The 12303-nt window shown below is 31.6% G+C and overlaps 2 protein-coding genes across 2 annotated transcripts; both read right to left on the bottom strand.

The window, feature by feature from the left end:
- Positions 1 to 430: 430 nt before the first annotated feature.
- On the bottom strand, positions 431 to 2857 carry LOC148277416 (tetratricopeptide repeat protein 36). The gene is made up of 4 exons (XM_088232937.1): positions 2666 to 2857; positions 2367 to 2558; positions 2126 to 2298; positions 431 to 788 (listed from the first exon to the last, which is right to left on the bottom strand). Exons 1-4 carry the CDS (start codon positions 2784 to 2786, stop codon positions 717 to 719), a joined length of 558 nt encoding a protein of 185 aa, XP_088089063.1. The 5' UTR covers positions 2787 to 2857; the 3' UTR covers positions 431 to 716.
- Positions 2858 to 7299: 4442 nt separating this feature from the next.
- LOC148277415 (SUZ RNA-binding domain-containing) lies at positions 7300 to 10314 on the bottom strand. Its single transcript, XM_088232924.1, has 3 exons — positions 10163 to 10314; positions 9711 to 10018; positions 7300 to 9149 (listed from the first exon to the last, which is right to left on the bottom strand). The coding sequence occupies exons 1-3, from the start codon at positions 10214 to 10216 to the stop codon at positions 8939 to 8941; spliced, it is 573 nt and encodes a 190-aa protein (XP_088089050.1). The 5' UTR covers positions 10217 to 10314; the 3' UTR covers positions 7300 to 8938.
- Between the last annotated feature and the right edge of the window lie 1989 nt (positions 10315 to 12303).

The following is a 12303-nucleotide window of genomic DNA, read 5'->3' as shown; positions in this document are numbered from 1 at the left end:
ACGCAAAACTTGTTTGCCATCCTTTGCTCTACCGAGCGCTGCATTTTACTTTTCTACCAGGTCCCAAAATAATTTCCGCGGAAACGCCTATCCTCACTCTCCGGATGGCCGGAGAAGACTAAGAGACCCAGCGTTCTTTATCTGACTTCCCCCACTACCATTCCCAACGATCCGCGCGCGCTCCAATCTACAGTAGCGTAAAAAAATAATTTACATTACTTTTCAGACACACTATGTATGACATAATATATTAGTGATGCACTCTACTGAAATAATCGATTTTGTACTTTAGTCAGTTTTATTGTACTGAGACGATGCTTAAGCTTATAAAGTAAGATAATCTTTTTGAGTTAGTTAAATACCTTTTATTTTTAAGAATTATAATTTTTGCACTTTTTATATTAATATCTAAAAAGAATAACACCATATATTTTTTTTAGTAATTTAATATACTATGGACTTGGTCACATCTTTAGAAAAGTTTTAATAAAAAATATATTTTATGTTTTTTCTTATTTAATTTGATACATTTGTTTTGGTTGCAAATAAACCAGTCTCCAATTATTTGATAAAACTAACATTGTTTATAATATTTAAATGTTATTTGTACGCTTTATAACCAATTTATTTTGCTTCGTATAGAATGTATAAAAATACCATGTTTATTTTGTATGTAATATTATTGCAATAAAGTATTTAAAACAGTCGATGTTTCATTATTTGAGTTTCTGGATTACTTGACTCAACATCTGATTACAGAGGGCTGCATATGGATTCATTTCAATCATCTGAAAAGAAAATGTAAATATCCTATTTCCCTTTTATAAAACTTGGTGTCAACTGTGTAATATTTAAAACCTAACACAGGAAGAAACATCCTCTTTTATCGGATAATTGCCAAAACAAAATAAATTTGAAAATCTGTTAATTATTCTCCACTAGGCTAAATTTTTTTGGCAAATAACATCGACATATTACTACACATAGACATGCCCTAAGCTCTCAAAATCGGATCGGCAAAAGTTGGGCGTAGAATCAAAACCATAATGTCTCCTTGTGTCATGAAAGCATGTAAAAAAAACCTTTCGGATAAACATTGTAAAAAGGGTTGTGTAACTTTTCATTGGTAAATATTTGTTCATGAGTGATAAACAAAGCCTAAAATAATTAATATTCTAATTATGAAAATGTTAATTGTTAAAGTTAAATCACAAAGTTTTTTATGTACCAAAAATGAGAATCCTTTAATTTTTCATTTCATATGCAGTCCTGGTGTAAATAAACAAACTTAGTAACTGTGGGTTTGTTTTCGTGTCACTACTATTAAAAACATTTTCACTATAGTGCGCCTCTACGTATTAATATGTCAATGGCAAATGAACGTTTGTAGCGGGATGCAAAATTAGCATACACAACAGTGGTACCAACCCTAATGGCCCATTTCACACCGTGGCAAAAATCCATATGGTATGATAAAATAACATAAGGGGAATTGATATTTATTGTATGACAAATTTTTATATTTATTTATCGAAAGCCAGGGAAACGTAATAACTAGTACATCATGAGGCCGACTAATCTCCACTCTTCCTTTTGCAGGATTTTACCTGAGAGTATCTGCTGAATAAATTTTAAATAAATACAGAAGAAAAAAATATATCTATGGGCAGGGGGAACAATCATATAAGTCAACTTCTTAAAAATAAGTATGCACCTATGTTCACACGTGGATTAATTGTACCTTGGCTACCACCCCTCCACCCGACCCCGGAAAAAACGCCGTTTCTGCTGACGGAGTGATACCGGCCTTACCACCGTGTTGCCCGCTTCAGGTTGTAGCCACGTTGTACGCCAACCGCGGCTACCTACCGCCCGGTCATTCTCCAGTGACACCTGCACCTACAGTATACAGTTCCTTGTGACGGGCGCGATCGCTAAGGGGGAAAAAGTGACCCGCTGCGTCTTTTACACACTCTAATTTTACCGTGCTATATGGATTTGGATAATATGTGTGAAATGGGCCATTGTAAGTATGGCATGGAAGTAGAAAAATAGGGATGAGTTTATTCAAAATTCTTTCTTTCTACCTGATAAAACATGTTATATTTTATACAGAGTTAATTACCTGCTGCCTGGCAAAAGCGCTTCCACATTTGGCTGCCTTTTGGAAATCTTCTTTTGCCTCTTTCTCTTTTCCATCCTTCCTTAACATAATGCCCCTCTGGCATAACGCTTGACAATATGCTTTACCCTTTCCATTACTCAACTGGATGGCCTTGGACAAGTCTTCGAAGCTGGCTACAAATAAAGAAATTAGTAAACAGACATAAAATAATTTACTATTGTTTTAAAATATTTTCTTTTACCAGTCGTATTTCCTTGCAGTTGGTAAACTTGGGCTCTATTGTTGTAGGTGGCAGCCCTGCTTGGTAACATTTCAATGCAACTGTTTAACAAATTTAATGACCCTTCATAGTCTCCATTTTCTGCCCTTTGAATTGCCATTCCTTCCTTTTTTTGTAAATCTTCATTTTCACAATACGCTTCTTTTTTGTCATCTTTTAAAACAAAAGTATGTAAATTTACAATCAATTTTACAAAACAGAAAACTTATTTTATAAAACACAGAAAACCTGTTTATGTGACTTATATTTCTTTATTTTACCTTCATCAGATATGTCTTCAAAATTATCTTTGAATACCCCTTCACCCAATGGAAGTGATGGATTAAAAATACTACTTAAAACAGCTTTATCACGATCACTTAATTCTGTAAGAATTGACATAGTATAAGAAAACCAATTGGATGTCTATTCGACTATGAGAAAAGTTGAAATGAGGAAACAAATACCTACGTAATATTATAATTCTTGTATAAATATTTATCCCGTAATGCAAATTTATTCAATTAACTACAAGCCTGTTTCGACCCTTTACTTGACGCTGCCTTTGGACAAAATATATAAATAAAACAAATAGTGTGTTATGTATTTATTATTTAAGTCGTTTCATCCTTGCTTGTAAGCAATCTAATGTATTAGAGTGAAAATGTGTTGATGTTCTGAACCTTATCTTTGAATGACTGATGTAAAGATGTTAATTTTTTTTTTCCTCAACGTTTTATGGGTTAAGATGAGTATTATCATCTACTTCTAGTTGGTCAAGAATGCCGGTATGGCATTCAATTAAATTATGCATATTCTATGAATTCTAAGCAAGTTCAAAAACAAGTGATAATATTTACATTATATTTATTACAAATATTACAAATAATTTATATATTTTTTAGTATGTTCAAATCTTTCGAAGACTAATACTAGACTTTGACCCTCTTAGGATTTATTCTTAAGAGGTTGATATCTCAACAGAGATGAAGGAAATAATATTGATAGATATCTCAAATGAGATTAAGGCATTATTAGGGAATGTGGAAATCCATTTACTGGACTTACGACCTGTCATTGGTTGCCTTAGGTAATCACATGAGTGATTACCAAATAATCAACAGATGTCAACTATGGAAAATACCTGGATAATGTGAAAGCACACATATGTACTTTAACTAGTTATGCAGGGTGCAGCAGCATAACTTGCTGATCTGAATTGGACTCAAGGAAGCGAGGTTTGGCCGCTAGAGTGTGCGGGTGTTTTCATTAGAATGGGTAGGTCGGGAAGAATGTGTTGGACGAAGGAACAAAGCGCGTTTGCTGTAGAAGTTTATTTTTCTAACGGTCACTCGATTATCACCACTGCAATATTGCCGCCCGAGCTCATGTTCCTGGCCGGCAATTGATCGTTACGTGGATAAACACATTCAGTGAAAACAGAAGTTTGGAAAAGACAAGATCAAGGGTAGAATGGCTCACGAGATCAGCCCAAAACATTGAGCAGTAAGGCAATCTTTTTTGCAATCTTCTCGGTGCTCTGCGCAAGCGTGCAGCTGCCCTTGGAATTTCTGATTGTTCTGCAGAGCGAAATGACCACTTTTATCCTTACAAGTTGGCTGTGGTGAAAGAACTCACTGTATGCGATTTTGCTGCTCGGCAAAATGCGTCCTTTTTGCGTTACCTTCAGTGGCCGGCGCGCTCACCTGATTTAGCCCCTTGCAACCTTTTGTTTTTTGGGATATCTTAAATCCTTCGTATACACTGACCGTCCAAGGACGCTTGCTCAACTAAAGGACAATATTCGACAAGCAATAACTAGCAAACCCATTGCTATGCTGGAAAGAGTTGACTGATACTTCAGAATTAGAATAAATTAGCGTAACGCCAATGGGCGTTGCCACTTGCCGGATACAATTTTTCAAACAATGTAATCTTAAATTTTTAGTGTTACTATCTCACTCGCACCCGCTTAAGATTGTATATTGCCTCCCGATCGCACCTACAGCTACCCTTTAAGTTTGTCTGGCCAGGTGTTAGAACTGTCCGGCTACTGAGAAAACATCTTCTAATAGTTACCCTAGTAACATGCATAAAATTCAATTTTTATAAAATAATGCAAGTACACTTACAATTTATTAAATTTTAAGGGTGTCCGGCGAGGGGTTGCCACGATGATAAGTGTCTGGCAATGGATGACGTGATTTCTAATGCGATCCCAAAGAAAATATAAAAATAATACGCTTTATAGCTTAGACGATTTAAGGTAGCTATTTTCTACATTTTTGCTACCTGTTACCTGACAAAGCCACGATGATCCAAACTTCATTGTAGCCCATCTTTCCTACCTGTGTTGGGAGCGTACGCTGAGAAACTTTCACCCTTTATAAAATTACGAAGGTCTGGCAGCCACAGGCTCATGCTTTATAATATCTTGTTTTATTGACCCTTCAAATCAGCAATTTATGCTGCCGCACCCTATATTTTTTTCAGTATTTTGATGCATGGTTACGAGACATGCATAGGCGAAAGAGATCGAAAAAGATTGTAGGCCTCCGAGATGTGGACCTATAGACGGGCCCTAGGAATTTCCTGGCAAAACCACATCACAAATGACAAGATTCTCAGCAGGATCAAAGAAACCAGACACCTGTCAAACAACATATCGGAAAAAGGCATGCAGAATGAATAGGTCATATGCTGCAACATGAAAATTTTATACACAATATACTGAAGGGAATAATTGAGGGATTGATTGGCGGAGGACGTCCTCACCAACAGTATCTAAAGCAAATATTTCACAATATGGACTTTACCTCCTGTACAGAGCTGGAGAGGATCGCTGAAAACGGAGCAGAGTGGAGGAAGAGATGCAGGGCTTTGCTGCCAATTAATCCCCAGGATTGAAACAGAAGCATTCTGTATACACTAATATTTTTTAATAAAAAAACAGTTTAACTTGACACAAAAAATCTTTTATTTCATCAAGTAGGTATTTAACAATTTTTGGAGTGCCCTCATTTTTTTCATAAAATAATATAAGTTCACAAGAAACAAGGACTTACATTACATTTTTATAAAAAAATGACAATGTCTTAATGCTACAAGATCCATATTTTATATAAAATACATGGCATCCCTTACATTTTAAACCGATTTCAATTCTATTAAAGTTAGTATAGTTTTGAAACTGTCTAAATAAGTTCAGTGTGTCGATATTATCTTGGCTCATAATTTTTATAGTATAAACTTTGCAATCCACTAAAAACTTATGTTATAATAAATACTATAACATACTTTAATATGTATATCACTTTCGATGTCCATAACACAATATGCATAAGAGGTGGTTTTTTAATTGAATTATTTTCCAATTACATTTCATTGCAATAAATATGTAGGTACTTAACAGCAAACGAAGACGTAACCAGAATTTTAGAGTTCATTTAATTTTATATTATCTAACACAGAAAACGGTACTAGATGGTTTAGATTTTAATTCAGAAAATATTTTACTCTAATATTAGAGGATTTCGTGGAATAGTCTAATTAAATTCAAGCAATGTAACCTTGGTAGAATTTTTCTAAGTTAGAGACAGGTTTTTAAACCAAATTATATGTCAAATTAAAATAAAACAACTTTGTTTTTAACCACTTTTTATTAATAATTTTATTTTTTACTTACCAGTTTTGAAGCTACAAAAGCTTCCTTATCAAGGTATAACTGACTAAATTTAATATTTAGTAGTAATAACAATCTTAAAAATAAAATAGGATAATATTAATTAGTAAAGTAAACATTGATAAAAAAGTTTGTCTAGCTTCAAAACCGGTAAGTAATTTATTTATTTTTAAATTGGTTAAAACAAAGTTGTTTTATTTTCATTTTAACTATAATGTATAACCACAAAGTAAGCTTAAAATTATCTTTTTTTTAAATTTTACAAATTACATGTAATTATTTTGCAGGCTAAGAAATATTAAAACACAGAAAATGTATTATATTTAATGTTTACGTTTCTAATAATCTGACCACTATTGTGTACCATTTTCTGTCTCATATAATAAATAATTTATACAACAGAGAAAATGATAATTATTTTCTTCTATAGATAAACGTAAAACATATTCTATTCTGGAGATTGAATATCTATATTTCGATATGTTTTAGTATAACATTTTCAAAATAATTTCCAATAGTTCGGCACTTTATTCAAAGCATTCTTGATTAGTTTTTTTTACAAAAACAGCATGAAAAAATCAAATCCGTCAGGTAGTTCTGTTTACCATAAATTAGTATTTTTTTGTTATGTTTGGCGTTATTTATAGGCAGAAAAAAGGCGCCATTGTTTTAAATGTTCATAATCTTTGCCAAAATGAGGATGAATACTAGTTTTTATTAGTTATGTTGGCATTAAATAATGTTTGAATTTCAATTGAAACCCGCAGCACCTAATATTAATTGTTTTTAAAGCACTAAAAATGTAATAAGCATGTATCAATCTCTCTTTTTTTTATTGATTCCATTATTGGTAAATATGAGTAATTATACTTATATGTATATTCTGAACATTTGTCAATACAATAATTATCTGCTAAAATGGTCTGTATTCACTTCAAAGGATCAAATATTTTATAGAACTCATCAAGGTGTTTGGACAAAATTTTAAATATTATACGTGTTTTAATCAAGTGTTTGTGTTTTTCCATTTAACTTGCTAGTTTATTTCATTGATATTTTGAAGCATCTTATAAAACTGCATAAATAAAAACCTCTCAATACTCGGCAGTCAAAAAATAGAATCAAAATTCATATAATAGATAAAACGCATAAAACTATGTATTCACATGTAAATTGAAGCTAAGACCTCCCATCAACAGTTGTCATTAAAAATAAAGGATTAATAAAAGAAAGTTTATTTTATTACAATGAGCCAGAGGAATTTATTATGCTGTATGTACATATTAAATATTTATATGACAAGATACTTTTATAAATTAACCATAGTAAGAAATGTTTACTATCGATCTGGTTCCCATTAATTTCTCACATTTTCGTTAATCCTTCGTAACATATTCAGCCTTTTAATGTACACATTCTTCATACTCAAGTTGAGATGTAAAAACATACTCTTTGTTCTTGGATTTGATTATGGAATGAAATTAAAACATCAAATGATAAAGAATGATTTTGTACTTTCATTATAATAGCTGACAATACTGTTAATTATTTCAAATATTAATGGATGGAAAATTAAACAAAAGGGTTTTTCAAAATATATAAAGATTTCAACCATCTGAACTAATAATCGTATAATTTGGAAACAAACTATTGTAAAATTAAGTTATGTAAAATAGGCTCACAAGGTATGTGATGCCATGACATCAATGAAATTACCGAATATAATCTATGATCAGCATGATTTTGAAACTATGTATATTTAAAATGGTCAATGGCAAATGGCGAATTATACCATAACTGAAATGGGAGAATAAGGGCCTATGTAAAATTTTACTTCAAAGAACACATATAGTCGAGTGTTTAAAAACTGAAGACTGAAACAGATTTTGTTACCAATTTGTTAAAATTGTATATGTATACGGCATATTATTAAAAAGGCAGACTTAAATTATTAAGAGCTGTATGAATATATTTATCGTACATGTAGGTATTATCCGTGTCGTGTCTCTAATTAACAACTTAAAAATTGAAAGTCAGTATAATCCAATTACAGTTTGAAACAGTGTATTTGTCTTCACAAAAAATTTATGAGCGTTGTATTATGTACCTTACATATAACACTTAGGACATTATTACCAGTAAATAGTACAAGATTCACTATATTAAAATATCACAGTCTCATTTAATGAATCGTTTATCATTCTAAGTAGGAATGAAATCAACCGAAACGTCCATTAAACACAGAGCCAAGAGTAAATATATTAATTCAACGCAAAATTATATTTCGCTTGGCTCAGACCGTTAAAATTAACTATTAAAGAACAGATTAAATAAATATGACTTCTTAACCACAAAATATAATACTAAATAAATATGGACTAAAGCTTAAATATTTATGTGATAAAATATCATAAAAAATCTACATATAAGTGGTCGGAAATTCAGCAATTTTCGTATTTATGGTCTTTATTAAAATTAATTACACAATAAATTATATGTAAGTATTCATACTAATATTTACACAGGTGTTAGAAAATTGTAAATCTCTTCTCGGGACCAACACAAACAGAAATATTTAAAGTAAATTTTCATAACTAGAGAATGCAATTAGAAGATTTAACTAGTAATAATAATGTATCAAAGTACTCAAATATTATGTTGCCTTTAAATCATTTGAGAAATGTATCTCAAAATGATAGTCAAAATTTAAAACACTGTCCAAAGAAAGTTAATTTTAGATCGAATGTAAATGAGTCATTTTTGTATTTAAAAAAAAGTACTTTATTAGTAATTTCAAAACAATAAAGCAAAATTTAATTTTTAATAATATTGTACAAGAGGCCGGATTAAGCGGAACTATTGTAACAACCCGCTATCTTTTCAATGTGAAACCTTTTGTACCATCTGGACCCCTGGGTGATCTTAATAGACTGACGAGGTTTGGTGGTTGTGGTGGCAATAGTTTGGGTTGTGAAGGGGTCAAACTCACTTTAGGAGAGAGGATTTCTATCACGGGTTTCTCTTTTATTCTGCTTATAGGTTGTATACAACTAGCCTCCATCTTCAGTTGTAAAGTTGTTATACTGGAAAAATAGATAAAAAATCTCAGATAGAAACACTTACATTCAGAAAGGGGTGACAGTCAAGAATTAAAAAGCTTGGACATACTTATACAAATTCATTGAATACTGGAATAAATTGGCAAGACATGAAAAGTGTAAATACTAGAAGAAATAAGTTTTACTTAAAAGCATTTGGAATTCGATCATGTCGTTCAGAGCTTTGTTGTTCTTTTGCAGTTTGCACACCTTGCAACATACATTTATCAACCATTTTTTCACCACCCATCGCTTCACATGAAATATGCAGTGTTCAAATTTAATATAATTCTTACATCGCTACTTTCTATGGTATGTGAGCTGTGATATATTAAAAAGAATTGTGAATTGTCTAATTCAAAACATAGTAAGCATTATCAATGTCAAAAGGTGGATTTCGTTAAGGCATGTTTCACTTTAGATATAAATAGTGTGCTATTTGTAAATTATGAATTCCAATGGCTGAAAAATAGGTAGTTCAGCAATAAAACTAAAATCTGCATGTTTTGAACGTTTGGGTGTTTCAAAAATATAACTTGCGCTCACTTTTCTTCTGCGACATCTTCTGGAGATCTTGCTTCGCCTAATATCCTAAGTCTGGCTTGTTCGTACGCTTGTTGACGTTGTTCTAAAGTTTTTACAGGGCGCGCCTTGCACTCGCCGTTCGAATTAGCTCCATTTATCCCGACAGGACGTTTGAGAATTTTGACAGCAGGTTGCTGGGCCATTAATTGCGCACCGATGGAACTATTCACATCGATAACTACTTTAATAGGCCCGCTAGGCACTATTTTGTTCATTTTAGTGCATTGTTCTGGCACGGTAGATATAAAATTTGCGAATTTGCGCTCCAACTGCAAGACAAATGACAGGTGTTATGCAAAATAGTTATCAGGTATAAATCGTTATTTAAGTGACATACTGAGAACAAGAAACTGTATTTTTAAGATATTGACAAATAAAGATAAAAAAAGAGTAGCTTAATGAGGAAAACTTACCCCTATATCGTCCATATCTTCCCAGCTTTCATAAACGTCGTCTACGGCCGCCATCTCGACTCATTAAAATATAAAATTTTCTGATTTGCCATTGTGAAATAATATAAATATAAATAATAAGTTGGAAGATTTCACAAAAAAAATAGAAAATAAAATAATAACACAGAAATCTATGTGCAATATGCGTAACACAATTTTTTATTATTCTTGACGAGATATTTATTTCTTGACGGGAAATGAGAAGACACCCCATTTAAATTTAGGAACGATAAAATAATTCAAATATTCACCCTTAATTGAATTACGGAGACAATTTTGTACTATTACTATGTACTTTATTTTGTTCACATAGTTTTTTTTTAAATCTAAATATTGTTTTATATTTTTTGCTGTCGACACGACATGATACCTACCTACCCAAATTGTTTGTAACATTTTTTTAGATCTGTAGGTTTTTTTTATGTCACTAGCCCAAAGCAACAATGAACCTAAAATTTACGGTTTTGAGATACACATGCAGATATTTTAATAAATTAAATATATTTATGTTTTAAAAATATAAAATACCGAAATTAGATATAATTAACATCTATGTGAAAAAAAGTAGATATTCATTATCTACTTCAAATAATGTAATTCAGTCAGACCCTTAGCACACCTCAAAGTCCGATCATCTCAGAATTGTTCTTCAGTGATATTTATTTGTTATTTAAATATTGGAAAATTTTAGTCTGCATTACTATATGGAATGTTTAACCCTTCACGTGATGCAGACTGTAAATATAAGTTAGAAGTTGATGAATAGAAAGCAGATAGCTGCCAAACTGCTAATACGTACAGAAAAATAGTATATAAAGTGGCCACTAAAACCAGTCAATGACAGGTCACAAGCCTGTAAGTGGCTAGACTTCCATATTCCCTTCCTAAAAATGTTTTCTTGCTCTATTAAAATAAATTTAGAACTTTTTTTTATTTATTTTTCTTTTGCCTCTCATTTTCTTTTCCTCACTTCATCTTCAGAGTCTAAATTAAAAAAAAATCAGCTTTTAAAAATGCTTTCCCATACTTATTTTAAAAATCGTAAGCATTCCTTCACTTTGAAATGGTAAAACCCTAGTTACATGTGAGGTAAGTATTCTTATGCTTCAGGCGCCAATCTAATAATAATGAAAATGACCCAATAATGTTTTATTTTTCGAATGAAGAACATAGTTTTATATGTGTAAAATAAAACTAAAACCCTGGACAAGTAATTTTGACTCGATGACTACTCCCAGTAAAAAATCCAGAAAAAGAAAAGCAAGAAGATAATATTCCGCCTCGTAGTGTAGTGGTTGACGCACCTAGGAGGTCCTGGGCTTAAATCTTATCAAGGTTGACTTAAAATATTTATTTAGAGGGTGCATCATTTTACACAGGAGTATTTCATAGTGCCTTGACTGGCGCTTGAGGCGTGAGACTGTGCCTTGATTAAAAATAAAACACTTTGTATATTTTACAATATAATAGTTTATTATACAATAATACAATTAGTTTCAGGTATTCTGAATAATCCATCACCCAGGAGGTCATGGGCTTGAATCCTGCAAAGGTTGACATGAAATATTTATTAAAAGGGTGCATAATTTTACACAGAAGTATTTCATAGCGCCTTGACTGGCGCTTGAAGCGTGAGACTGTGCCTTGATTAAAAATAAAACACTTTGTATATTTTACCATATAATAGTTTAATATACAATAACACAACTAGTTTCAGGTATTCCGAATAATCCATCATCAGGTGTACATATAAAGCTGATGATGCGTAATTCAGAATACCTGAAACTAGTTGTGTTATTATATATTAAACTCTTATGTGGTAAAAATTACAAAGTGTTTTATTTTTAATTAATTCAAAATGTCTTTCCACAAAGTAAATACAGAAACAACAAATAACATAAGACTACCCCTTATGTACCGTTAAGTTCAGATAATGATGGTGTTTATTTAAATTTGTTCTAGGCGGAACTTCTCAGTAATTTTATAATAATCATAAATGAAGAAAAAAAATCAGCGTGTTTATGGTTATTCATAGAAAAATTCTAAATTTACATGTTTATGATGTTACATACTGTGATTATGTTTATGTTATGATACTTTAT

The sequence above is a fragment of the Micrasema longulum genome, unplaced genomic scaffold (assembly GCF_059751315.1).
Source record: "Micrasema longulum isolate JH-2025_06_02 unplaced genomic scaffold, ASM5975131v1 h1tg001038l, whole genome shotgun sequence".
NCBI lineage: Eukaryota > Metazoa > Arthropoda > Insecta > Trichoptera > Brachycentridae > Micrasema > Micrasema longulum.
This window is presented reverse-complemented; position numbering and strand designations above follow the sequence as displayed.

Bases quoted from the DNA above. Each gene is read 5' to 3' on its own strand.
- LOC148277416 (XM_088232937.1), bottom strand. From the start codon at position 2,786: ATGTCAATTCTTACAGAATTAAGTGATCGTGATAAAGCTGTTTTAAGT. The intron at 2,559-2,665 runs GTAAAATAAAGA...TTGTTTTAAAAG, and splicing joins TGAAGACATATCTGATGAAG to ATGACAAAAAAGAAGCGTAT. The intron at 2,299-2,366 runs GTAAAAGAAAAT...CTTTATTTGTAG, and splicing joins ACTGCAAGGAAATACGACTG to CCAGCTTCGAAGACTTGTCC.
- LOC148277415 (XM_088232924.1), bottom strand. From the start codon at position 10,216: ATGGCGGCCGTAGACGACGTTTATGAAAGCTGGGAAGATATGGACGAT. The intron at 10,019-10,162 runs GTAAGTTTTCCT...TTTGTCTTGCAG, and splicing joins AAGATATGGACGATATAGGG to TTGGAGCGCAAATTCGCAAA. The intron at 9,150-9,710 runs GTGAGCGCAAGT...CTATTTTTCCAG, and splicing joins GAAGATGTCGCAGAAGAAAA to TATAACAACTTTACAACTGA.